Source organism: Arachis duranensis, chromosome 8, assembly GCF_000817695.3.
Source record: "Arachis duranensis cultivar V14167 chromosome 8, aradu.V14167.gnm2.J7QH, whole genome shotgun sequence".
Taxonomy (NCBI): Eukaryota; Viridiplantae; Streptophyta; class Magnoliopsida; order Fabales; family Fabaceae; genus Arachis; species Arachis duranensis.
The window spans coordinates 85953-111505 of record NC_029779.3 but is presented as its reverse complement, the minus strand read 5'-3'; the positions used below and the strand labels follow the sequence as shown (position 1 = coordinate 111505).

Here is a 25553-nt window from a genome sequence, read left to right as displayed (position 1 = left end):
TCAATCTTTTTGTGTCCCCTTCTCAGAATTATATCTGCAGTTTTATACTTATATCTCATTCCTTCCAAGTGGAAGAAGGTAACAATAACTTTTTCTTCGTTATGCTTGTATTACCATTATTCACTTATTGCATGTAAATGATTGCTTTCTTGATGCCTTAATTCCTTATCATCATTCAATACTGTTAGCACCGATGGTTCTTGTTTAATTAGTCTCTGCTGCTTAATTTTATCTCTTGTAGAAAAGAATTAAAAGTGCTGTGTTCTTGTGAAATTGAAGGTAAATTTCAATTATATATATGTTGATTTGATATTATATATAGTTGAAGGTAACATTAGCTAGGTCGGATTGGCGCTAGATTAGGAAAAGTCGCAGTATTCTATCATGACTCATGAACCATGTTTTAATAAAACCACTAAACAGTGTATGTTGCATTAAAACGTTCCTTTTCTTAATAACTCAGGGAGCTACTTCTTCATGATTGACTAACTTGTTTTATGTTTGTTCAGATTTCATTGTAGAAGAAATTAAATGGAACCTGATGAAGATGAGATTTATAATTGTTTGATCAAGCTGGTTAGCTAAATACTCCTCACATTTGGTTTTGTTTCTAGTTGTGTTGTGTTTTGAAGCACCAAGGAGATATTCAATTAACCATGTTGTTATTAAATTGCACAGAGAAGTAGTCCTGAAAGACGGAGGAATAAGGTTTACATTGGTTGTGGAGCAGGGTTCGGGGGTGACAGGCCTTTGGCTGCTCTTAAGTTGCTTCAAAGAGTCAAGGAACTAAACTATCTGGTTCTCGAATGCCTGGCGGAGCGCACTCTTGCCGATCGCTATCAAATCATGATGTCTGGTGGCGACGGTTATGACTCTCAGAGTAGGTGTTTCCCTTTAGTGTAATGTTCATCTTTGTTGACCTTGTAAGGTAGAAACTCAAGTGCAGCTAACTTCATGTGAAGTTAATTAGGGCTCTCATCTATTAACTTAACATGAAGTTAACTGTTCCTGAGTTTCCACCACCTTGTAAAGTATCAATCAAATTCTGACCTTGGCAGTTTCGGACTGGATGCATACACTGTTGCCTCTGGCTTTGGAAAGAGGAACTTGCATAATTACCAATATGGGTGCTAGTAAGAATATCTAAATTCTGTGTTTAAATGGATCACGTTATAATTGTTAATAGATTATATGGTTTTCTTAATTGTATTTATCTATAGTGGATCCTCAGGGCGCACAACACAAGGTATTAGAACTAGCTAGAGACATGGGGCTTAATGTTTCTGTGGCTGTAGCTCATGAAGTGCCTACTTCAATTTTAGGTATTTGAATTTCGCTGTCAAATTTTGTTTCACACTTTTACTTGTGAAAAGTCTACTTTTGGATAAAGGTGTGTGGTGTGATAGTTCTTGTAATTTCAATTTTTTATCTATCTTATTACTAGTATTTTTAAGCCAAAGAAACCAAGTTGCATTGTGAGTTTTGCTTATTATTATTCTCTGCATTCTACAAATTACAATATTTTCAGGTTCAGGATTGTCACATGTGAAGTCCTATACCATGGAGGGTGTAAGATTCTGTTTCCTTGTATTGTGTTGTAATGAAGGCATGCATTCACTTAGCAATTATTTGTTTTCCATATGAAGGGTATCAGCACATACATGGGTGCTGCTCCTATTGTTGCTATCCTTTTTCTTACGCTATTCATCTATATATACCTCCTTCTGAATGATGAAGCTGGTATTTATATTGGTAGGTTTATGAGCTAGGTTGGAACTGGGATGAATGGGAGCATCTTGCTCAAGGATCCATGGCAGGGCATCTTCTAGAGTGTGGTTGTCAACTCACAGGGGGATATTTCATGCATCCAGGAGACAAGTACCGAGATATGTCCTTTGAGCAGCTACTGGATTTATCACTTCCTTATGCAGAAATCTCTTATGATGGGCAAGTATGTGTGGCCAAAGCTGAAGGAAGTGGTGGAGTTCTGAATTTCAGTACATGTGCCCAACAATTACTGTACGAGATTGGAGACCCCAGTGCTTATGTGACCCCAGATGTAGTAAGTGAGAGGTTTTCATTTTGATCTCATGAATCATAGATAGTAAGATATTAACAAAAGGAACAGGTCATTGATTTTCAGGATGTATCATTCGTTCCATTATCGAGCTGCAGAGTTGTGTGTCACGGGGCAAAACCATCTACTACTAATTCAGCTCCTGATAAACTTTTGCAGTTGGTTCCAAAGGTGAATTTCTTGTTATTATGATTGTTGTTCTTGATGGATGATGCAATGCAATGCTCACCCCTCCCTCAACTTGACAGGAATGTGGATGGAAAGGATGGGGAGAGATATCATATGGTGGATATGAATGCGTTAAACGCGGTAAAGCAGCAGAATATGTGGTTAGATCATGGATGGAAGAAACATTCCCCGGAGGCGGACTTAATGAGTGTATACATTCTTGTATCATTGGATTTGATAGCCTCAAGGCTTGCAGCCTAGACAATAATACTAGTCAAGATATTAGGTTACACATGGATGGACTTTTCCAGCACAAGGACCACGCTCTCCGCTTTACCACGCAATTTACAGCATTGTATACAAATGGACCGGCTGGCGGTGGTGGTGTCAGGTGGTGGAATCCATCGAGGAGTGCTAGGGGGCCAGCAAGTTTTGTAATTTGTAGCCATCAATTAGCTATCATTAGTGTTTTTAATGGTGTGAGATTACATCTAATAGTATAGGATTGCTTACTTTCTTTTTGCTGGTTAAGTGCTGGCTAAATTTTAATAAAACTGCTGGCTCTATAGACTTTCTCGATATTCTACGAATTACACTACTTACTGTTGTTCGTTGTTGATATATTTTTTATTTCTTTCAATGCAGTACTGGATATAAGAAAGAGATTCTTCTAGAAAAGCAGCTGGTACTTTCTTTCTTTCTTTCTTTCAAGTTTGGAGTCATCCACTCATCCATTACCATTTTTAATAATAAAGTGCTTTCTGTTACTTCAGGTTAGGCGTGAAGATGTTTTCTGGCGAATCGCACTGAAGCAGAACACAACTAGTAGTCTGTCCAATAAATTGGTTCATCTTGAATGCAGCTTCACAGCTCTCTCACAAGCTGATACTCAACAACCTGCTTGCTCCCCGGCGCCGTCGGGTCGAAACATTCCACTCTATGAGGTAGCACACAGCAGAGCCGGAGACAAAGGAAATGACATCAACTTCTCTATCATCCCACATTTTGGTCCTGATATTCACAAGTTGAAGCAAATTGTTACACCTGAGTGGATAAAGTTAGTGGTTGCACCACTCATAGACTCCTCTTCAAATCCTGATCTTGATGCAAGAAAAAATAGAGACAAATGGGTCCATGAAAATGTTAAGGTTGAGATATATCATGTTAAGGGAATCCAAGCATTTAATGTTGTTGTTAGGAACATTCTAGATGGTGGTGTCAATTGTTCCAGAAGAGTTGATAGGCATGGAAAGACAATTTCAGATCTTATACTTTGCCAACAAGTTGTGTTGCCACCATGATATTACCTTATCTTTTTAAAGAATAAAATAATGCAAAATTTGCTACTAATTAATGTCGCTATGTTTCTTGTATAATGGTGATTATTAGAACTACTTTATCTGATGTAGAAAAGAAACAATTAACAAAAGAAGTAGTTACAACATTGGTTCTATTGAGGTTTGTGGCAAATGTTTTGAACAATTCCACTTTTGTATGGTATATAATGCATGGCGAGCTTTTTTTTTTAAAGTTGAAATAATCAAATTAATTTGGATTTGTCTCCTCTAAAATTTATAGGCCAAAGTCCAAAACTTATAGTTGGAGACGATAAATCAAAAGAAATAACATATTACATTCTCTTCTTAATTTATTCTAAATATGATTTTTTAAAATGATTAATTTAAACGTTGCCTTTCTTACAATTCTAAAATCTAAAAGATATCTTGGACTCAATCCATGACTAACTTAATTATGCAACCATGAACCAATACATTCAACTAATAGGAATTTTTTAAATAAATGATAAATAGTAATTTTTGGAATAAAGCATCAGCAATACATGTAACAAAATACCAATAGAACTAAAAAGGAAAATTGATGAGAAAAACACTGAGCAAAGTGTGGTGGTTCACAATTTTTTATGTTCCATGTTGATTACTAAATATTAATCAATTTTTATTTTTGTAACATTTCTATAATTTTACACAAGAATTGAAATGGTCAAAGGCACCAGCCTGTTTTCACTCCAAACAAGTAGATTATATCCACAAATTAAAGCACTAATTTTTGCAAGTTTTCCTCAATATTTTTGGTGTCCAATCACCCTCTCCACCAATTACTAATCCACTAATAGTTTGATATAAGTTTCTTTTTCTTAGACATATCCAAGACTTTGTTCAATACCCCCTCTTTTAATAATTTGTCTGAGGTGTGTGTGCACCTTTGTTGGAAATTCTTACATTTTGTTTCCTCAGACAACAAGTTTGCTGGATTAGAGAAATTCAAGAAAGTTCCCATTTGAAGAAAAACAATGTCATTCACAGGAACTCTTGATAAATGCACTGCTTGTGATAAGACTGTTTATGTGGTTGATTTGTTAACTCTTGAAGGCATACCTTACCATAAAAATTGCTTCAAATGCAGTCACTGCAAGGGAACTCTCACGGTATATATCCCTTAAAATTTAATCATATTTGTCTCCTTAATTCATATGATTATTTTAATTGTTCTGTATGACAAAAGGGTGGCCAATGATACCAACATTTTGATGTTGTTTTCAGATGAGCACATACTCCTCAATGGATGGAGTCCTCTATTGCAGGCCACATTTTGAACAGCTCTTCAAGGAATCTGGCAACTTCAGCAAGAACTTCCAGAATGGTTAGATGATCAAACTCCAATTTATTTATTTTTTTCTTAAATAATTAAAATGTCATCAATGCAATAAGTTAAAAGTCTCTTTGTTTTCTGTTTATTCACCCTCAAAAATTATAAGAGATTAATTCACATGTCACATTATGTTGATTCATTTGGCTAACTGGCTGTGTTGGTTTCATGAATTTGAAATGTGGCAGCAAAGTCTTCTGAGAAAAATGACCTGGTGTGTTACATTATCCTACCAATTTTTTATTATTATATTATTTGATTGTTCAATTATTCTTGTTTCTAAGATGGAAATATAATGATAATTTCAGAACAGGACCCCAAGTAGACTCTCTTCCATGTTCAGTGGAACCTTGGACAAATGTTCGGTTTGCTCAAAAACAGTGTATCCACTGGAGAAGGTTTGTGATGAAAATTTGCACATAATAACTAATCTATATATATATATATATATAAAAGGACTTGAATTGACAAAAAGAATGAAATAGGTGACACTGGAGGGAGAATGCTTTCACAAGAGTTGCTTTAGGTGTGCTCATGCAGGGTGCCCACTGACACATTCTTCCTATGCTGCCTTAGATGGTGTCCTCTATTGTAGGCACCACTTTGCACAACTCTTCATGGAGAAAGGGAACTACAGCCATGTCCTCCAAGCTGCTGCTCACAAGAGGACTAACTCCTCTGATCCTTCCGAGATCCCCGACGAGACCGTGCAGCAGCCGGAGCCTGAGGCGGAACCTGAAGCCGACAAGGAAGAGAAGAAAGCGGAGGATGAAACCGAGGAGGAGAAGAAAGAAAAAGAGGAAGAAGAAGAGGCTTCCTCTTGAATGAAAATATAGGGAACATGATTTCATTTTTCTCCCTTTCTTTCCAAAGCAAGAAAGGCTTTTTCTTTGCTCCAATCCCGTTGTCATCACACATCTGATCACTCATTATTTTTGAGTTTACTTGTTGTAAGAGGTTTGGTTTATGTATTCAAATTATTCAAAGTTTCAAACAACACATCAATTGAGCAAATACAATATATCTATATATATTCTTTCTCTGTTTCTATGTAGAATTTTGTGTTCTGCCACATAATCATGTTAGCCATATATCTCTCCTATAACAATCACATGTGCCATTGGAAGCCCATAAATATATAAATTTATCTACCCTTTTCATGTTACAGTACAATAATAGAAATTTAATTGGTAGTTGATTTTTTTTAACACCTAGTACGATTGTTATATATCTTATACAAATTTGATTTTGCTAATCTCAAACTAAATCACTTGTTTAAGTAATAGATGATTCTATACTCATTTAGTTTCATATTATTCAAACCCACATAAATTACCATAGTTATTAAATATGTATAAATATCTTTTTTTAAAATAATACTGATTCTCGACAAAGTGTCGAATCAAGTCTGTATTAATATTTCAGTTCGAGAAGCAAATTCGACTCACCTAAAAAAGAGTGGATTCAAAATTAAATTCAAAGAAAGCATAGTCAAAATTAAAATAAAAAAAATGCTCTATACAAAAAAGAATCAAAATAAAATAAGTAAAGATAAAAATAACAAATCAGAAAATAGATGAATAAATAAAAATTATAAATAAAACAGTAAATAATTTGAAGTTTAAAATAAATAAAAAAATTAAAGTACTTGAAAAGGAAACAAAAGAAATAAAATAAATTAGAAATAAAAGGAAAAATAAAAGAAAAAAAATAAACAACAAAAAATTAACTCTAGACCATCACTTACACTAAAATTTTATGAATTTTTTTTATGTCAGTGTAATTTAGATTTTTGTAGAATTTTAGTGTGATTGTGAAGTATTCTAATTGAAGTCGTTGAATTGTTTTGAATTTCTCTTATTTATAGACCATAAGAAGTGAAATATAGAATGCTCCTCTCTTGACACGATCTAGCTTTCTCTTTTTTTTTGGGGTCTTTATGACCCACGACCTTGTCTTGACCACGAATAATTTTGACTCCCAAGTCTGACATTTCACGTCTTCTCTTACCTAGTTCTCTAAGTCCCATGTTTTCTATACCACTTCTAGATAAAGGCACGTGCAATTAGCGCATTTCGACTTTAGAGACTTCCGACTCGACCCATCTTATAATTGACATTCCACTTCCTTATGCTCAAGTTTTTATGGTAAGTCGAAACTTCCAATATAGATTAAGCCTTGTGTCATATTATTTCGACCTGCACAATACTTCGACTTTCTCATAGACCGGTCGATGTTTTTTGTTTCACCATGGTCGAATTGTCTGACCTGTCAACTTTTATATCAACAAATATTGATCTATCTATCTATCTATTTATAATCATAATATATAAAAAAGAGATGCTACTACAAAATTTTATATTATCGTTGTATTGATAGTTGATTTTTAGTTGGTCTATCAGCGACAACCAAATCGTTGACATATAATGTGATTGATCGTTGAAATTGAAAATTTTTTTTAACAAGTCATTTTTATTGACAGCTTGATAAATTTTAGCACGAATTGGACCAATGCCATTGTCGATGGATTAAATTTTAAAAATTAATTTGTAAACAAGTTATTCATGATATCACTACCATTAAATTACATAGACGTTTAAGTGATTATGTTTATTTACCTTATGAATTAGATGGGAAATGAAAGTTGTTGTTATTTGTTTAAGTGATTATGTTTATTTACTTTAAATTACATAGACGTTTGCTAATTTAGTTACGAATTTATTATTTAGACATTTTTATTTAGATTTAATTATATAGACGTTTATTAGTAACTGGTTTTATTTAAATGATTTTACAATATAGATGTATGTCTAGTTATTTGTTAACTTAATTTTATAATTTAATTTAAATTGTTATGTAAACGTCTGTTGGTAGGATTATGTAAACTGAAATTTTTATAGCTTTATAGGTTGACACACTCCTGATTTGGATTTGTTATTGTTTACCAGAGGGGTTGCCAATTTCTGCCAAGGAGAATTAGTCACAAACTCCCACCATCGGATGTCATTCTCTCCTACCTGAGGGAGACTGAATTTGGCGACACCGTGACACTGAGGGATTTCGTCTTTGATAACTCCACAATCATAGCATTTGTAGAGTGTTGGCGTCTAAAGACCCACAGCTTTCACATACCGTGGGGTGAGTGCACGATCACCCTCCAAGACGTTACCTACCACCTCGAGCTATGTGCTAACAGAGTGCCCGTTAGTTGGTGCTTTCATTACTTTCATACTTGGTGCCGGACCGAGATTTGGGAGTTGGTTGAGCGTTTACTTGGTGTCAAACCTCCTGCAATATAGCAGCAGGGAGTGCAAAAGAGAGAGACTTTCTTACTAAAATTTACATGACTTCCAAAGCATGTCTGACAAATACCGCCTGATACTGATGATTCAGACACCCTTTGTTAATATGCTAAATGCTATATCATATTGATGATAAAAAATTATCTACTGACTGATAAGTCTAACAATAAGTCCATCTCCAATGGCTCTCGCTGCTAAATGACTTTGAAAGGTGTCATGCTCTAAGGGCATTAATATTGTGTATCAAAAAATTAAAATTTTTTATGTTTTCATAATGTTTATTTTTAAAAAAGAAACATATAAAAATTAAAAATAAAAGATAGAGTATCTTATTAACTAATGCCCTTAGAGCATTTGTCAATAAAAATTCTAAAAAAATTATTAACAATTTCAATTTTTCACACACTTTTAAGTTTTAATATATGAAATGCATTAAAATCTTTTGAAAGTTATTAGTGATGACTATTTCTAAATTAAGATTATTTTATACGTCGTCTTTATAAATATATGAAAAACATGATCATGAGAAACACAAAGAAACTGAAAAAATATCATGTATTGTGATTTTAAAAATCCAATGAAAGAAAAGGAATATACACAAGCATATTGTGAACAGAACTCTAATCAAGACAAATTTTGGGTTTGGATATTTTTGTTCGCAATTTCGATATCCATTCATTGTCATGTCCTAAAATAACGTAAAGGCATTAAGACTAACATCACGCGCTCGCATTTAGTTCAATTTTTTTTTGTGAAAAAATAATTCTTAATGCCAAAAGAAAGGTGTCAACTGTCAAGATAAGAAATGATTGCATATTCATAATTCATCATATAAAATTAAGTTATGTGGTCGTTGAATAATGTTACTTTTTCTTTGGTCAGTGAGGAAAAGTTCATATAAACCAAGAAACCAAAAAGGATTATTATGATTGTTATTATTTGTTTTAAGAAAAAGTCTGAGCTTATCCTTAGTGAACAAGGTCAAGGATATAATTGGACGTTGTTATCCACGCGCGGAAACTGCGAGGGGAAAACGAAACTCGTAATGAATATCCATTGGCTTAGAAATTTCATTACAAGCAACACATTTTCTCAGCTCAGAAATTTCATTTTCTTAGCTTCCAAACACAAGTATATCTCTTTAAATTATTAATATAACCAATTAACCATCGCTATACTTGAAAGTTGATATTGAATGCATGCATATTCAGTTTTCAGCTCAAAAGCTCCATATCCATTTCAAATTTCCCGGTAATTTAACCAAAAACTGCTCCTTTTCTTTTAATCTTAGAAGAATGTGGAAAATGAAGTAGTGCTAGTTTGATTCTCTGATTCTATTTTCTGAAATTCTTTTCAGGCAATTTTTTTAGTAGAAGAAAAATAGTTTAAAAAATTGAGTTTGAATTTTGAAATGTGTTGAAGTTTTTAGAGGAACATGGATATAGGTTGTAGCTTGCCGCCCTCAAAAATGGTGGTGGATCGTTTCGATTCTTGCATTGCTTTTGGTGGGAAGGGTTTTGGTTGTGCTTTTCTCGGGAACTCAAGAACTATCCTGAAAGCGCGGTTTAGTGGCATGAACAAGATTGGTATTGCTGCTGCATGTAGTAGTAGTAGTAGTTGGAGGAGTAATAATTCAAGATTGGCTTGTGTAGGAGAGTTCAACTTTTCAAATGTGAAGAGAATAGGGAAACTTTGTGGCAACAGTTCTAATTTTCGCGTTGTGGGAGGTAGGGGATTTTTGTCTAGGTGCCAGGGTGATGATGATTCTTTAGCATATATTAATGGCAATGGCCGGAATATTGATAATGCTGGAGGGGGTCCGAATAAGGTGGCTTCTGATTTGGGTTCCATTTCAGGAGCTGCATCGAGTGAACCCTTGGAAGTCGAAAGAACAATTGGGGGTGAAATAAAGCAAGAGGTACAGACAGTGGATGAATTGAAAGAACTGTTGCAAAAGGCCTTGAAGGAACTCGAAGTTGCTAGGCATAATAGTGCCATGTATGAGGAGAGGGTCAAGAAGATATCGGAGAGTGCGATTTCCTTTCAGGATGAAGCATCAAGAGCATGGAATGATGTTAATTCTACTCTTGATATCATCCAGGAAATTGTGGGTGAAGAATTTGTTGCCAAGGAAGCTGTTCAGAAAGCGACTATGGCTCTTTCTTTTGCCGAGGCTAGGCTTCAAGTAGCCATGGAGTCTTTGGAGGTTGTAAAAGGAACTTATGATCCTCGGTCACAAGGTGCCAAAGAGAGTAATGGCGATGAAGATATATTGGAAGAGGAGCAATTGCTTGTGGTTGCTCAAGAAGATATCAAGGAGTGTCAGTCAAATTTAGCGAATTGCGAGACAGAGCTAAGGTGCTTGCAAAAAAGAAAGGAGGATTTGCAGAATGAAGTGAACAAGTTGCATGAAATTGCGGAAAAGGCCCAGATGAATGCAGTAAAAGCCGAGGAGGACGTCACAAACATAATGCTTTTAGCTGAGCAAGCTGTTGCTGATGAACTTAAGGCTGCACAAGTCGTAAATGATGCAGAGATTGCATTATCAAAAGCAGATAAGTCTGCCTCTAGCGTTATTGCTGACTCTGGTATCACTCTACAAGAACAAGAGGTTTTGGACGATCCTAAGGAAGAGGTGGTTCAAAATGTTTCTGGCGATGACACTGTTGATACAGACACAGATTCCCAAATTGACAATGAAACTTTGCTTGGCAAGCAATCATCAGACAAGTTTTCTGATAAAACCAGCCAAGTTATTGAAGATACGGCACAGTCTGATTATCTGAGTGATCATGAAAATGGACAGTTAGTCTTAGACCCATCTAAAGAAGCTGAAGTTGAAGTAGAGAAAATAATGAATTCAGTTCAAATGAAAAAACAGGAAACACAGAAAGATATAAGAGACAATCCACCACTTGTTCCCAAGGCATTGTTGAATAAGTCTTCCAGATTTTTTCCTGCATCATTCTTCTCTTTTACTATCGAAGGTGATGATTATACACCAGAATCATTTTTCCAAAGTTTCGTGGAGTCAGCACGGAAGCTGTTACCCAAGCTAGTTATTGGGATATTGTTACTTGGAGGGTGTGTATGATCTATCTACATCTAGTTTCCTTTTTTGTTGCAGTTGTTCTTACTTCATGAGTTGTTCTGTCAATTTTAAGGATGATTATATTGTGCTATCTCAGCCTAATATTCATCATGAAGATTCCTTTGGTATTCAAGAATGGTGTAATTCCCTTGCAGGATTGCCTTCTATGCAAACAGAGCAGAGAGGAGTGCGCAATTACTTCAGCAACCAGAAGTAATTACAACCACTGCTGAAGAAGTTTCCACAAGTGCAAAACCTTTGGTTAGACAGCTTCAGAATCTCCCCACGAGGATCAAGAATATTATTGCATCATTACCTGATCAAGAGGTATGTTTCTTCTCATGTTTCCCACCTTTACTACATTTATTCTTCTGCTGTATTTGCTATGTCTAACTGAATGCCATGATATTTATTCAGGTGGATGAGGAGGAAGCATCCCTTTTTGATATGCTTTGGTTATTACTTGCTAGTGTTATTTTTGTGCCAGTGTTTCAGAAAATCCCTGGAGGTAACTGATTTTCTTTTCAAAATGTTAAATTGAATCCGTAAAATTATAACAAAGTTGATTGTCTAACATTTTGTATAGGCAGTCCCGTTCTTGGTTACTTGGCTGCTGGTATCCTTATTGGGCCCTATGGTCTGTCCATCATTCGTCATGTTCATGGGACGAAAGCAATAGCTGAATTTGGAGTTGTTTTCCTGTTATTCAATATTGGCCTTGAGGTGGAGTTTCCTTTAAGTTGTTCGTCTACCTTAGTTTTGGTCATCTTTATAACCAATAGTTAAACTGAAGCTGTGAACTGTTTTATTTAGCTCTCTTTTGAAAGGCTTAGTTCAATGAAGAAATATGTCTTTGGATTAGGCTCAGCTCAGGTAATGGGAAACTCCATTTTCATTCTCTCTTCTTTCTTTTTATCTTTTGTTTTTCCTTGGGTTCTTCATAACATATTAGCCAGCAATCCTTAGCCTTTGTGAACAAATGCAGGTTTTGGTGACTGCTGTTGTTGTTGGCCTAGTAGCTCATTATGTTTGTGGTCAAGCAGGTCCTGCTGCTATTGTCATTGGGAATGGCCTCGCATTATCATCAACCGCTGTTGTTCTGCAAGTAAATTATCAGACCAGTTCTTGTGCTTCTATTTATTCCAGATTTTCTATACTTATACCTTCTTTTTCTGGAGATAGTAGCTTTAAAATTATCCTGCATCTGCTAATAACTGAATTTATGGTAAATACTATTTTATAAAGCTTGATTCCTCAAGTTGGAACATATGCTCCCGTTGGAAAGGTTCTACGAGTTTAAATATTAAGCATGATAGTCAAGCTGTGCTCTATCCTTTTTATACTTCTGTTTTCATGTCTGCTGAGTTTGCGATGCTACAACAATTCCAGTGAACTGTTTTGCAGGTATTACAGGAGAGAGGTGAGAGCACATCACGCCATGGACGAGCCACATTTTCTGTGTTACTTTTTCAGGTTACTTTGTACCCTACCCATCTACCCATCTTTCTGGATACTAACGATTCTTGTGGATTGAAGTAACAAAAACATTATAATCTAGATTTACCATATAGTATAAGCCCCAACTATCGTCCTATACTTTGTAGCTGGTTGATATTCAGTCAGTATGCAGTTTCTGAAATTGATTGTTCATTATTAGCTATTATTAGCTCTTGACTGCATTCGTTATTGCAATAAATTGATTTCTTTATTTCTTTTCAGGACTTGGCGGTTGTGGTCTTGCTAATTCTCATACCTCTTATTTCACCTAATTCATCTAAAGGAGGGGTAACATTTTCTAGCACTCCTTATCTCAATATATATGTATCAGATAGGTTATAGTTAGACAATGAACTACTATAAAAAAATAATTTTATGTCTATAAAAGAATACGAGAACATGGGAGTCAAAGATTAAAATTTCAAAACATTACTTAATGATAAATGTCATGGGTGAATCTTTTCTTCACTCTGAATCCTTGATGTTTTAGAGGACTTGCATTTAATTGGATAATTCTCTTTCAGTTTATCTTTTACTACGTATCAATGTATGCATTGAATGGTTTAAGACACGTTTATCTCTTTCCAATTGAAGTTGGTTCATGCTGAACGCTGGACTGGAAGTCAATGACTTACCATACTTCTGTCATTTTCATCATTATTCACCATATATATGTTGCTGTTCTGCCTATATTATCTTAAAAAGAAATAAGCAATCTCCATTGCCAGGTTGGTTTTCAAGCTATTGCTGAAGCTCTTGGTCTGGCTGCTGTTAAGGCAGCAGTTGCCATCACTGTCATTATTGCAGGTGGACGATTGGTAAGTGATATTCAGAATTGAGGTGTGTGATGTATGCGGAGTCCTATTATTTTGTCCTTCAATTGTTTTACTTTGTAATGTTTCCCACCCTTCTTTGTACAGCTACTTCGACCAATATATAGGCAGATTGCAGAAAATCAAAATGCAGAAATATTTTCTGCCAATACACTCTTTGTTATTCTTGGGACAAGTCTTCTCACAGCCAGGGTAGGTGTTTGAACCTATTCTTTTCCTTGTATTCCTTTCTTTTGACTTTTGAGACAAAAACAAGGTTTGACCATTTTCTTTTTTCTTATGTCCATTGATGTTATTTTACTTCTTATGTTGTTCTTAAACAGGCAGGGCTTTCCATGGCACTAGGAGCATTTTTGGCTGGTTTACTACTAGCAGAAACTGAATTTTCCTTACAAGTGGAATCTGACATTGCTCCATATCGTGGTCTTCTGTTAGGTCTGTTCTTTATGACGGTAGGTTCTCTAATACTAGTATTCACACGTTCATTAGTCGTATTGTTTATCTATCAGCAAACAAATAGCCATATTATGATTTGTTAATCAGATGGTCAATTACTCAATTCTTATGGAGATCTTGTACAAGTAATGGTCATCTAATCATCTTGAGGTGTGATTTTTCGAATAAACCAGCTTAAATTATGCAATTAATGCAAAGTAGTTTTTGTGATTTTCAGGTTGGAATGTCAATTGATCCAAAACTTCTTGTTTCAAAATTTAAAGTCATTATGGGGACGCTGGCGCTCTTACTATGTGGCAAGACACTGTTGATTACTGTGATTGGTAGAATTTTCGGTATTTCACTCATTAATGCCATAAGAGTTGGCCTCCTTCTTGCTCCTGGGGGAGAATTTGCATTTGTGGCCTTTGGTGAAGCTGTTAATCAGGTTTTGTTCCTGAAACATTATTCTGTCAAGAATTCTCTGGTTTACAGACAACATTCATTTAAAATAGCTCATTTTAAAAATTCTGATAGGTTGCAAACTTAAATAACCTATGCTTTATTTATTTATATCCCAAGAAGAGTGACCTTAAGAAATAACAAAATCTGAATGCATACCAGTTTATAAAAAGTGGCAAGATTTTGTTTCCTTACAACTGGAAATTCAATTGGATATAAAATAATATTTCTCATTGACACTGCTTCAGGGCATAATGTCTTCCCAGATGTCCTCTCTGCTGTTTCTTCTTGTGGGAATCTCAATGGCCCTCACACCATGGCTAGCTGAAGGAGGACAGCTGATTGCTTCCCGTTTTGAGCTACATGATGTTAGAAGTTTATTACCTGTAGAAAGTGAGGTAAGATTGTTTATATGAGTGGCTGAAACTGACTTTATTAACTGCAATGGTTATAAATTTATAGCTTTACCAGTATCCATTGTTGGGCTTTCTTCCTGGTTAACTTTTTTTTTGCCTGTATTTAGTTTAATTAGGAGATTCTTTTGTAGTGCCTCCTGCATTTGTGGTTGTAGAAAATTTATTTGGTTAGATCATATTTGTTTAGCATCTATTACGTTTTATTTAATTTAGTTAGATCATATTGGGTCGAATGTTATTCCACTTTGTCTCCATTTTCGGGATGCTATTCGTCATTCATTATTTTTTGTTTAGATTTGTCTTTAAAAATTAGTAGCTAACTTTGTTTTGGAGGAATTCTTTTATAGACAGACGATCTGCAAGATCATATCATTATTTGTGGATTTGGACGAGTTGGCCAGGTGATCTATTGCTTTTTTGGTTTAATTTATTTTCAATGATATGTTTGACGCTTTACCTACTTGTTATTTTTAGATCATTGCACAACTTCTTTCGGAGCGACTTATTCCTTTTGTTGCACTAGACGTCAGAAGGTAACTCAACTCTAACTGAAATTACAATCATTTTTCTGGTTGCTTCTTTAGTTCTTTGTAATAAATTATTTTGTAATTATTTAGTGGTTTTTGTTATTAATGAATGCCATTTCTGTTGAAAAATAAACACAATTACAGGCATAGACAAGCACTAATCGTTTAGTAGAAAACAATTCAATTTTGATTTCCTTCATAATACTTGGATTCTTTGTGTATTTCTCAATACATAATTCTAGAGAAAATACAATTCTTGTTAAAGAATGCTGATACTTGTTGAACAAAATGAGGGAGAAAGATTCATTCTTTAGTTCTCTTCAAAGAAGTATAAGCTACGATATATCATATGTACACTCTTAGATGGAAAAAAACGAGTACATGACCTGCCCTTTCTTTCGTATTTGCTAATTTCCTCAGTGATAGAGTGGCAATTGGGCGTGCCCTGGATCTCCCAGTGTACTTCGGAGATGCTGGTAGCCGAGAGGTATTTCTTTTTCAGTGCCTGAGAATTGAAATCATATATATATATGTCCATTACCCCTGACATGCTTTGTACTGCATAACAAGGTCCTACATAAGGTCGGGGCTGAAAGGGCGAGCGCTGCTGCAGTAACTCTAGATTCTCCTGGTGCAAATTATAGAACAGTTTGGGCTTTAAGCAAGCACTTCCCGAAAGTGAAGACCTTCGTCCGTGCTCATGATGTTGATCATGGATTGAACTTAGAAAAGGCTGGAGCCACTGCTGTAATATTCTGATACTCTTCTATATTCTGTTTGGATTATTTCCCCATGGTATATAGTTCAGGAAAAAAGATGAAAAATGGATTGTTGCTCCAAGCTAACCTACCATACTGTTTAACAAGGAAAAAAATGACCCCATGTAATGTACAGGTTCTGCACTATTTTTTAGTACAACTGGCTATGATAGAAATGATATTCTTGAATTTTGTCTATTTGAACTCTCTATTACATGCATTTGTAGGTTGTCCCAGAGACCTTAGAACCAAGTCTTCAACTAGCAGCTGCAGTGCTAGCTCAGGTAATGTCATTGGAGCAGATTTATTGAACTTATGAATAAACTTTGTATGTCCCAATATTTTGTTGACACTTATCTATAGAGGGGGAGAAAAAAGAAAGAGAAAAAGGGAAAAACTTAATGAATCTATATGTCACAGGCTGAAATTTTGTTTGTTTTTTTACCTCAAATTATTCAGTTTGTGGTCAAAGTCAAATTTTTTCATACTGATGGTATGAGCATATTTTCACTCTCTAATGCATAATGAGATTGGCCACATCTTACTGAGGACTAAAGCTTCTTTTGAAACTGAAAACAAGAGAAAAAAAGAATTGAAAAGAAAATACTCAGAAAAGGTTTCTACATTGTGTAATTTTTCAAGTTAATGACATCATGACACAACGTTATAGCATGGAGATGGGCAATCTTAGCTTTCTAACCATTTGTAATCTTCAGGCTAAACTTCCAACAACAGAGATTGCAGCAATCATAAATGAATTCAGATCACGCCATTTAGCCGAGCTCACCGAAGTACTTCTTCCTTTTAAACACTTACGCAGCCATTCACAATGGACTTGTCATAGTCCTCAGAAATTGCAAAATCTCTTATCTACATTTTTTTTCACTCGTATTTATACTTGATGTTTTAATTGATTCATGTTACTTTTTTTCTATTTCTTCAGCTATGTGAAGCAAGTGGAAGTTCTCTTGGATATGGATTCAACAGAGCTATGACTATGAGCAAACCCAAATCTCAATCCTCAGATTTCTCAGATGATAACCAAGTCTCTGATGGAACAGTGGCAATATGAAGATTCCACCCCTATACACAAAACACAAGGAATAATGATACAAAATAATTTTGAAAAATTGTATAGAAGATTATATGTTCTATCATTATTATGTACAGAAGGAGCATATTATTATCTGAATGGAAAATGCATCATCTTTCTTTGTCTTGGCAGAAATTCTTTATTCATGCTCCTTGGGTTTTGGAAAGCATGTATAAGGTGGCCTATTTTTATTGTTCGTATCATTCCTATCTAGTTCTAATCAAGTATGAATCATGAATGTATAGATATTTCTCATTAAGATAAATAAAGCAAAATAACCGAAATTGTAATTTTTATATTTACAATTTTACATGACCTATTTCATGTTTACAGGTGATATTAATGTCATATTCCACAAAATACATGAAAAATCGATATTATATCTCATAAAATATTAAAGAAAAACACTTAAATGTCTCAAGAAATATAAAGGTATAAGTATTATATGTTTTACATTTTTAGGAGAAATTATATGTTTTTGTATAATTGAAAAAATTCTAAAGAGATATCATTTTACTATTTTAGTTTGTAAAAATAATTTATTTATTCAATAAACAAATAAATTATTGTAATATTTTATTAAACTAAAATGTAACTTTTCTAAGAATTAAAATAGAGTAAATTTTTAAATTTGTCCCGACAATTTTTGTTTTGAAAAAATGTCTTATACCCTTTTCTTTTTAATTATATCCAAATTCTTAACCATATAAATTATAAGATAAAATTATTTATTGATCGGTTAAAAATAAAAAATTTATCACTCAATTTTTTTTTGTTATATAATTTTGAGTGAATACTCAATCCAACCCCTGACAATTATTTCGAAAGGACTACGAAGTTTTTGACAAAAAAAATATCCAATTCAGCCTTTGATTTTTTTTGGACTAATTAGTCTCTGTGTCAAAAAAAATAACATTCATTTTTTTTGATATAGGAACTAATCAGTCCTATAAAGTTAAAGCTCAGGAACCAGGTTAAGTTTTTTTTTTGTCAAAAATCTTATTGTCTTTAATTGTCAGGATCGTTTAAAATTTTTCTTTATAATTTTATTACCCTCTAATAAAAATTCAAAATTTAGAGAATTTAAATTCATACGGAAAAAAAAGGGTATGTATATTAGACCTTCCTTATGTATAAATATCTTGGTATATAATTTCATTTTCACTATTAGAAAAAGTGGTATATCACTCAATGCTTCCGTGAGAACTGGACTCAGCTTGCTGCTATGATTTGATCGGAACACTCAATTTTCGCCGCTGAAATCTTTATTCAACAGTTAAGTAAGTGGTATATCACTCTATCCTTCCTCTTCCTTTTCTGCTTATTCAATGTCTTGTTCCTACGTTACGGTTTCCCCAAATTCCTTTCTTTTTCTTCTTTGATATTCTGCTCTGTTGGTCGGTTAGTTTCGGGTGCAGAAGAAGAGAGGAACCCTAGGCTTTGCTCCATTTTCGCCTCTCTCTCTCTCTCTCAAGCCTGGAAATCCTCAACCCTAGGCTTTGCTTCATTTTCGCCTCTCTCTCTCTGCTGTTTTTTTCTTCTAAATCCGCTGAATATGTAGTTGTTCTAAATATGCTGAATTGCTTTTGTGTGAATCTGCTCTGTTAGGCATATGATATACTGATAGTGTTCTGAATTGCTGAAGTGCTTTTGTTAAATTATTGAATTGTTGTTTGTTCTTCAATTATTGTGTTGCTTTTGTTGTTCTAGTTTGTGGATCTGTTTGTAAGGTATAAATTATAGTTGTGTTACTTGTGACTTTGAGTTAGACATTTATGCCAATTATGTGTGATTAGTTTACCTGAGACTTAAGAAATTAATTTTATGTTGTCAATGTATATAATTTACTAGTTCTATTTACATCCTACACTAGCCTTCGGAATCAAGGTAAAAAACTACGAGTTCACTCCCTTCTATTGTTTCATCTTTGTTCTTTTAGGTTTGTTTTCTTCTTTTTTATTTTTTTTTCCTTCCCTGTGAATGGCCGTTATTGTGCAATTAATTATCAGCAAAGATAATTGAACTTGTAAAACCTTAATCTAGTCCTTGACCAAAACTGTTTTGTACGGGAAAACTAATTTCTCACCCTTTTCGATTGGTAATGGATGAAAATTTTGAATTTAGGAGTTAAATTGGAGTTTTACTCTTACATGCATAGTGTAGTAAGTAGTGTGTGGAACTGTGGATTTTAGAACTAGAGAATGAATGCAATAAACACGGAGTGTTTAAAATTTTGTCTAATGATTCTTCAAAATCAATTTATTTGTATTACTTTTGTTTGTGTTTGACTAGAAATGAGGCCTACAATGATGCTTAGGGCTCTCAACAAGCAGTTCATTGGATTGTTCTCGGACAAAAGCTTGACTAGTGCATCCAATGCTGCTGTGAAGAAGCCACTGCCGCTCGTGGCCTCTCGCAAACCAGCGTTCATTGATGCATTCCTTCACAAGATGAAAAACAACAAGACCCTTCTCATGAACAAGACCATTTGGTCTCGGAGATCCACCATCTTGCCCGAATTTGTGGATACCACTGTCAGAATCTACAATGGCAAAACCACCGTTCGCTGCAAGATCAATGAGGGAAAAGTTGGTCACAAATTCGGGGAGTTTGCACTCACCAGGAAGCGCAAGACCAGAGAACAACAATCCAATGCTAAGAATGTCAAGCCCAAGAAAAAGAAGTGATTTTTTTATCCGGGTCTTGGAGATTCCAAACTGATGGGTATTTTTGTTTGAGAACATTTATTTAGATGATGGTGGTTGTTTCGTAGGAACACTATGTTGTTGTAGAATGTTTAACAATTTTGCTTTCAGATAGTAATAATATGACAGAGCGATTCCATGAAATTTGATTATAACAATTCTTTCTTTTATTGTTCTTGAATCAAATCAGTTTTATTTATTATTATTTTTAATTCTTTTTACTCTTGTTTCTTTTTTAGTTTATATTGTAGCTCATTGTTCTTTCCTTGATGAATTTGTGCTTGAGAGGAAGTGTGGAACAGAAATTTATATTTGTATTATCTGTTTATGCTGAATGTCCTGCTCGCTTAGAGCTGATCCTGGGAATAATACTTAAGAACTTAAAGTCTTAAGAGAGGATGACAAAAAAAATTATAGAACTTAAAGCCTCTATCTCTAGGAGGACATTTAAAATAGTGATATTTAAGTAAAAAAGCCTTGAAATATACTAGGAGGATTTTGCGTAAGTTTTGGTCCTTCATCCAAGTTGGTCCTTCATCCAAGTTTTGCGTAAAAAGATCTTAAAACTTGTTGTTAAGAAGTAAAAGCTGTTTTACCTTTAGATGTAAATTATTTTTTAGAAAAACTTTATGTTTAAATACAATATTGAAAGATTTTATTTTATTTTTGAATATCCTATTCTAAAAGGTGAAAATTATAATTTTGCAGGAAGAAAACATATGTTTACTTTTTCTAATAATTTTACTTTTATTAAAAATATTTTGTCAAACATATATTGAAAGACAAAATGACAATTTCACCTAAACATGAAGCAAGAGCAACTGAACAAGTTGCTTGCTCAATAAGTCAATAGTGAATAGACAATAAGTTCCATTTCCGGTTGTGGTAAATGCTGATTTATGATGTCCATTTTCCTAATTTGAGTAAAGAATTTCAAGTAGGTATGATTTCAGATGTTAGACTCACTTAGGTGCAGAAGAGAGATATGATTATCAAGTTTCATTTGTTCTTTTAATTATAAACATAGAAGAAAATACGTTTTGGTTACTTATTGCATTCGACTGTTGTCAAGTCTCACAAATATAACACGATTATTCTTGAGCTATGCTAATACGTCTTGACCGAGTGGCGAATATTTTGACTGAGTATTGTTTTACCAGAAAAGGTTCACTTCTGTTGATGTGTCTTATTATGTGTAGCTGCCATTACTACAGAGGCTTCTGCTAAGGTGATTGATGGGAAGTCAGTGGCAAAGCAAATCAGAGCTGAGATAACAGCAGAAGTCTGCAGGATGAAGATTCTATCGGAGTGACTCCTGGGTTGGAGATAGGAAAGACTCTGCAACTTATGACAAGTGTGATCCTTCGGTTCATGGCGTCCTTTACCTTCTGTATGCTTCTAAATCTCTTAACTGCAGTTCCATTTTTCTTGAATCCATGATAAGAGTTTTTCTTCTATGCTAAGTTATATTTTAGTGGCGACTGTTTTCAAGTGCTTAGGACACTATGTTAAAATTTTCAGACATGAAACAGTAATATCTTGGATTGTTTAATGTCTTAAAGGAAGCACCATACATTTGTTGACAAGTCATCTTCATTTTAATTTATCATGTGACAGCACATAAACGAGCACAAAAATAAAAGAAAGAGGAAGAAGTTTAAAGAGGCAGCAGCTGCCATGTTTCACTTTTCATGTTTAATAACGTTATTTGTACAACTAAAAGTTATCTAACTCTTTCTTTACTGTTGTTATTGTTATTATTGTGAGATTAATTAGTGTGATTCTCTCTCAACTTTATTATTTTCCTTGTTGCAAAGTATTGAGTTACCAATTAAAATATGTTCATTGTGGGCAACTTTAGATTGTTGCACAAGTAACATTTTTGTTCCATGTTTATCAGTTTATATATTTCGATCGGATGTGCTTTTCACAAAGGTAACCAAACATGGCAAACGAATTAAGATTCTAAAACATAGATATTTCAGAACCAATGGCAGCATCATTTTAAGAAGTGCCAAAGTGGATATTTCATCTGTTAAAGTTAAGAGGTTCAACTAATCTTAAAGATCTGTTCGTTTGCAGCATTGTAACATAGTTTCAGTCCCCAACCAATACATGGTACGATAAATAGCAGTGACAAAATTTTAAGGGAAAATCTTTGTAGGAGTTTTTAATGCAAGTGCCATATGAAATCCAATTCTTCATCTTTGACCAAATTTAATTGGCGATCTCAATAATCATCCATTTAAAGATCTATTCGTGCTCCAAACTGATCAACCGAAGTCTTCCCCTTTTGTTTTGTACTCCGAAGAATTGAAACCTGCAAGATATCACAATGAAAAAAAAACATCATTTTTCAAAAGGTTAGTTCAGAAGAGGAGATCAAGCTAGCGGAGCTAGATAAATGTTTTTTGTACTCATTCTAAATTGCATAATGAGCTAAACACACAGATTGATAGATGTGTGTTGGCTCAAAGTACGAGGTCCTGTAACTCAAGGATAAACAGGATGCTGAAGGGTCTAATAACCATGCTAAATTAGAAGTATGAGCATCCATTTCTAATATACCAAGTTAAAATTCAATCAAAGTAACGATATTAAGTATTCTAAAGAAAAATCACAAAATCATTTTAGCTATGTTACCTTGGGCCGTTCCATAGAGCTTCCAAAATACCCTACCCCAAAGGATAAGGAAGTGTAAGCAGCTGCAATTTCCACAGCATTCAGCCTTGATGATTTTCCTGAATCCTAAAGAAATTAACATTTAAATAAAAAGATCAGATGATCTCCAGGGTTTTTTCAATTAAATAAATAATTAATTATTCATTTTCAAAAATGATTAATTGTTTTTGGCAACAGGGTATTGTGTTTAAAAAATTAAACTGTATTTTGCACAAGAGATTTGAGAAAATTGAGTTAACTTATTTCGCATTTGTTCCACATTTCACATGAAGGTAGTGGGAAATATGTTGATTTTTTTCAAGCTAAAACCACATCACAGACATGCAGAGTGTCCTCGAGTTTTATGTGAAACTCAAACCCCATGGGGGCACATGCGAAATGAGCGGAACAAGTTAAAAAAATTAAACTCAATTTTCCTAAGTCCCTCATGTAAAATGCTCATAGTTGTATGAAATATGTTGATTTTGCAACTCCCTGGTGCGAAATGCAGTTTAATTTTTCAATGCAATATCCTATTTGCGAAATAATAAAGTTGTGTATAGTTGCAACTTCTACAACTTTTGCGTATGTTTGGAAATAATTCTTTTTTTATTTAATTGAATTAAAAAAAAATCTTCAGACATAATTATTAACTGAGAGCTGAAGGGACTCACAATTGTAGATAAATCCGACTGCACAACCAAGATCCCATCATTGCTATCTATGCCACTTTGATTGCTATCCTCAGCAACTGCACGTAAGACTTTGGCGCAAGCAGAGGCAGCACCAGACTGTGAACTGAGGGAAAGTAAAGTTTAAAACTAAAAAGATACCAACTGTTACTAGAATGTACCTAGTTAGGAGGAAGAAGAAGATAGGAATAATGCTAAAAATTAACTATAATATATATATATAAACAGTAATCAAGGAATTAACCATACAGCGACAATGAAACACAGCACTCCCTAGCTGCGAATCCTTTCATTAGGTGCTCTCCCGCACCTGAGACGCAACAGCCAACCTTGAATGGAGATCCAAAGGGACCTTTTGATGATGCCCAACAACCTGAACCGAACATTGCTGCTAACCCAACTCGTCCACTAACCTGTTGGATAATTAGTGGTATATTTAATTATGACAAATTATTTACTATTCTACCACGAAAGAGCAAAGCACTAGAAGAAAAGTAAATTACGAAAACAAGCCTTCACCTTCAGGGCAATACCACCACTGGAGGCCCCTGTTGCTACATGCCCCTCATTGTCTACACAAATAACTCCAACTGTGTCCATTACTTGATCTTCCACTGCATAAGTAAATAGTCTGTTATGTGCAAAGACTTTATCTCAGACGAGTACCCATCTCTCTTCTTTTCCTTTTTTTCTTCTCTCTTTTTTTTTTTCAGAATAAGATTGCTTGATATTTGATATGCATGTAGGCTCCCCCCCACGGGAACTGTTTACCATCGAAGTGTTCCAATATACCTGCCATTGCGGTACTTCCACATACCCCAGAACATTTGTTGGGAGAGTCTTCTGTTTTAGATCTTGCAGCTTCAATCATATATTTGTATTTTGACCATTGTGCTTTAGCCCTTTCTGTGACCAGCCACTGTTATGATACATTCTAAAGTTTTAATATTTGGTGACAAGCTCCAAGCATAAGTGAAATCATAATATGAAACTAAGACCTCATTGGCCTCCGTTATACTAGATGGCAAATCAATGCCCTTCGACTTGGCCCATGAACGAGCTCCTTCACCCACCAAGAAACTGCAGATTTACAAATTTCTTTATGTTAGGCAATGGAGATTATCATTTCAGTGAGTCCTAATGAGGTAAATTTAATTTTAAAAAGTTATGTTAACAGTGCACTAAAGGCACTTGTTAAAAATACACAAGTAGAAAAAGTTTAGAGGGAAAAAAAAAAGAATAGGGAGTTCCCAGTTAACAAGTAACTCGGTAAAGAATGAAGGTCGGTATTCTAGATCATTTTTAAGTAGCCTGATTTAAATTTATTGTTAAAATCCGTTTAACAATTCCATTTTGGATTCAGAGACAAGGTGATGGAAAAGCCTTTGCTCACAGATGCAAGAGATGTTAAGTAGTAATTTACATTGGTGGAATTCGGCCCAAAAGTGGAGATCCAGTCATTTGCTCTTTGGCCAACAAAGCAGCAATTTGGATAGCATTTCGGACACCTGGTCTATAGTAAATGCAATAAGTACATAGAAACAACTTAACAGAAAATTTGACATACAATAACAAATTCCAAAACTCTTGCCTAAGCATATTAACAAAAGACATAACCTTCCCAGATAAGTAATCATTTATCATTTTATCCAGACTTTGTTGTGCTAAATTTGTTTTCACTTTCCCATTTTGCAAAATATTTCTTGATTTGAATGTTGAAACTCTTGAATCTATCATGTAATGCAACAGCATGCAAGTACCTGGCACAGCTCCAACAGCACCAAAAGCTCCAGATTTGCCATCCATGATACTGGCATCACACTCAATGCCGCCATCTTCTGTCAAATTAGAGCCCCTTCCTGCATTTGTGCTTGGATCATCCTTCAACACAAGTACCCAAAACCAATTCCTTTCAATTATTACAAGCTTACAACGACAGTATCTTATCCTAAATGTAAGTCATATTCCGCTACGTAGTGTCTTATGCTAGAACAAATGTTTGGTTTCTATCTCTCAAAATCAACTCTTGCCTATAGAATTGATCTTGGCATAAGTGAAAGAGTACCAAACATAAATCACTTTACATTAAAATCAATTCTAACTAAGGGTGCGTTTGTTTCAGCATATAGAGGAAAAGAGAGAAAAAAAGGAAAGGGGGGGGGGGGGGCT

At 34.4% G+C, this 25553-nt stretch overlaps 5 protein-coding genes across 9 annotated transcripts in view; 4 read left to right on the top strand and 1 right to left on the bottom strand.

The window, feature by feature from the left end:
- Positions 1 to 3595, top strand: LOC107459969 (uncharacterized). 3 transcript variants are annotated; one of them, XM_021128420.2, is made up of 11 exons: positions 1 to 78; positions 510 to 576; positions 679 to 880; positions 1059 to 1133; positions 1221 to 1322; positions 1529 to 1569; positions 1757 to 2062; positions 2144 to 2248; positions 2326 to 2636; positions 2891 to 2930; positions 3019 to 3595. In XM_021128420.2, exons 2-11 carry the CDS (start codon positions 532 to 534, stop codon positions 3544 to 3546), a joined length of 1755 nt encoding a protein of 584 aa, XP_020984079.1. In that variant the 5' UTR covers positions 1 to 78; positions 510 to 531; the 3' UTR covers positions 3547 to 3595. The 3 variants fall into 3 exon arrangements, with proteins under 3 accessions (XP_020984079.1, XP_020984076.1, XP_020984077.1); XM_021128417.2 differs by having other exon boundaries at positions 2129 to 2248; XM_021128418.2 differs by lacking the exon at positions 1 to 78 and adding an exon at positions 95 to 279 and having other exon boundaries at positions 2129 to 2248.
- Positions 3596 to 4447: 852 nt separating this feature from the next.
- On the top strand, positions 4448 to 5917 carry LOC107460051 (LIM domain-containing protein PLIM2b). Its single transcript, XM_016078375.3, has 5 exons — positions 4448 to 4691; positions 4807 to 4906; positions 5101 to 5126; positions 5221 to 5310; positions 5398 to 5917. The coding sequence occupies exons 1-5, from the start codon at positions 4557 to 4559 to the stop codon at positions 5734 to 5736; spliced, it is 690 nt and encodes a 229-aa protein (XP_015933861.1). The 5' UTR covers positions 4448 to 4556; the 3' UTR covers positions 5737 to 5917.
- Positions 5918 to 9322: 3405 nt separating this feature from the next.
- On the top strand, positions 9323 to 17622 carry LOC107460050 (K(+) efflux antiporter 2, chloroplastic). Its single transcript, XM_016078371.3, has 21 exons — positions 9323 to 9465; positions 9660 to 11298; positions 11461 to 11632; positions 11723 to 11813; positions 11892 to 12028; positions 12119 to 12178; positions 12291 to 12410; positions 12710 to 12778; positions 13025 to 13090; positions 13531 to 13620; positions 13723 to 13827; positions 13959 to 14087; positions 14309 to 14518; positions 14781 to 14930; positions 15296 to 15349; positions 15423 to 15481; positions 15896 to 15962; positions 16046 to 16222; positions 16461 to 16517; positions 16950 to 17024; positions 17177 to 17622. The coding sequence occupies exons 1-21, from the start codon at positions 9414 to 9416 to the stop codon at positions 17303 to 17305; spliced, it is 3708 nt and encodes a 1235-aa protein (XP_015933857.1). The 5' UTR covers positions 9323 to 9413; the 3' UTR covers positions 17306 to 17622.
- An 847-nt stretch (positions 17623 to 18469) lies between these two features.
- On the top strand, positions 18470 to 20175 carry LOC107460108 (ribosomal protein S19, mitochondrial). Of its 3 annotated transcripts, none has more exons than XM_016078438.3 (2): positions 18470 to 18606; positions 19619 to 20175. In XM_016078438.3, exon 2 carries the CDS (start codon positions 19621 to 19623, stop codon positions 20011 to 20013), a length of 393 nt encoding a protein of 130 aa, XP_015933924.1. In that variant the 5' UTR covers positions 18470 to 18606; positions 19619 to 19620; the 3' UTR covers positions 20014 to 20175. The 3 variants fall into 3 exon arrangements, with proteins under 3 accessions (XP_015933924.1, XP_015933923.1, XP_020984075.1); XM_016078437.3 differs by having other exon boundaries at positions 18481 to 18613; XM_021128416.2 differs by having other exon boundaries at positions 18494 to 18601.
- Positions 20176 to 22010: 1835 nt separating this feature from the next.
- Positions 22011 to 25553, bottom strand: part of LOC107460096 (putative threonine aspartase) — a 4163-nt gene continuing 620 nt past the window's right edge. Inside the window, exons 3-11 of the mRNA XM_016078423.3 lie at positions 25145 to 25265; positions 24808 to 24892; positions 24383 to 24464; positions 24177 to 24303; positions 23904 to 23998; positions 23634 to 23797; positions 23367 to 23490; positions 22675 to 22779; positions 22011 to 22351 (exon numbers count right to left, since the gene is read on the bottom strand). Of these exons, the coding sequence (XP_015933909.1) occupies positions 22277 to 22351; positions 22675 to 22779; positions 23367 to 23490; positions 23634 to 23797; positions 23904 to 23998; positions 24177 to 24303; positions 24383 to 24464; positions 24808 to 24892; positions 25145 to 25265 (978 nt within the window). The 3' untranslated portion in view covers positions 22011 to 22276. The remainder of the gene's footprint in view (positions 22352 to 22674; positions 22780 to 23366; positions 23491 to 23633; positions 23798 to 23903; positions 23999 to 24176; positions 24304 to 24382; positions 24465 to 24807; positions 24893 to 25144; positions 25266 to 25553) is intronic.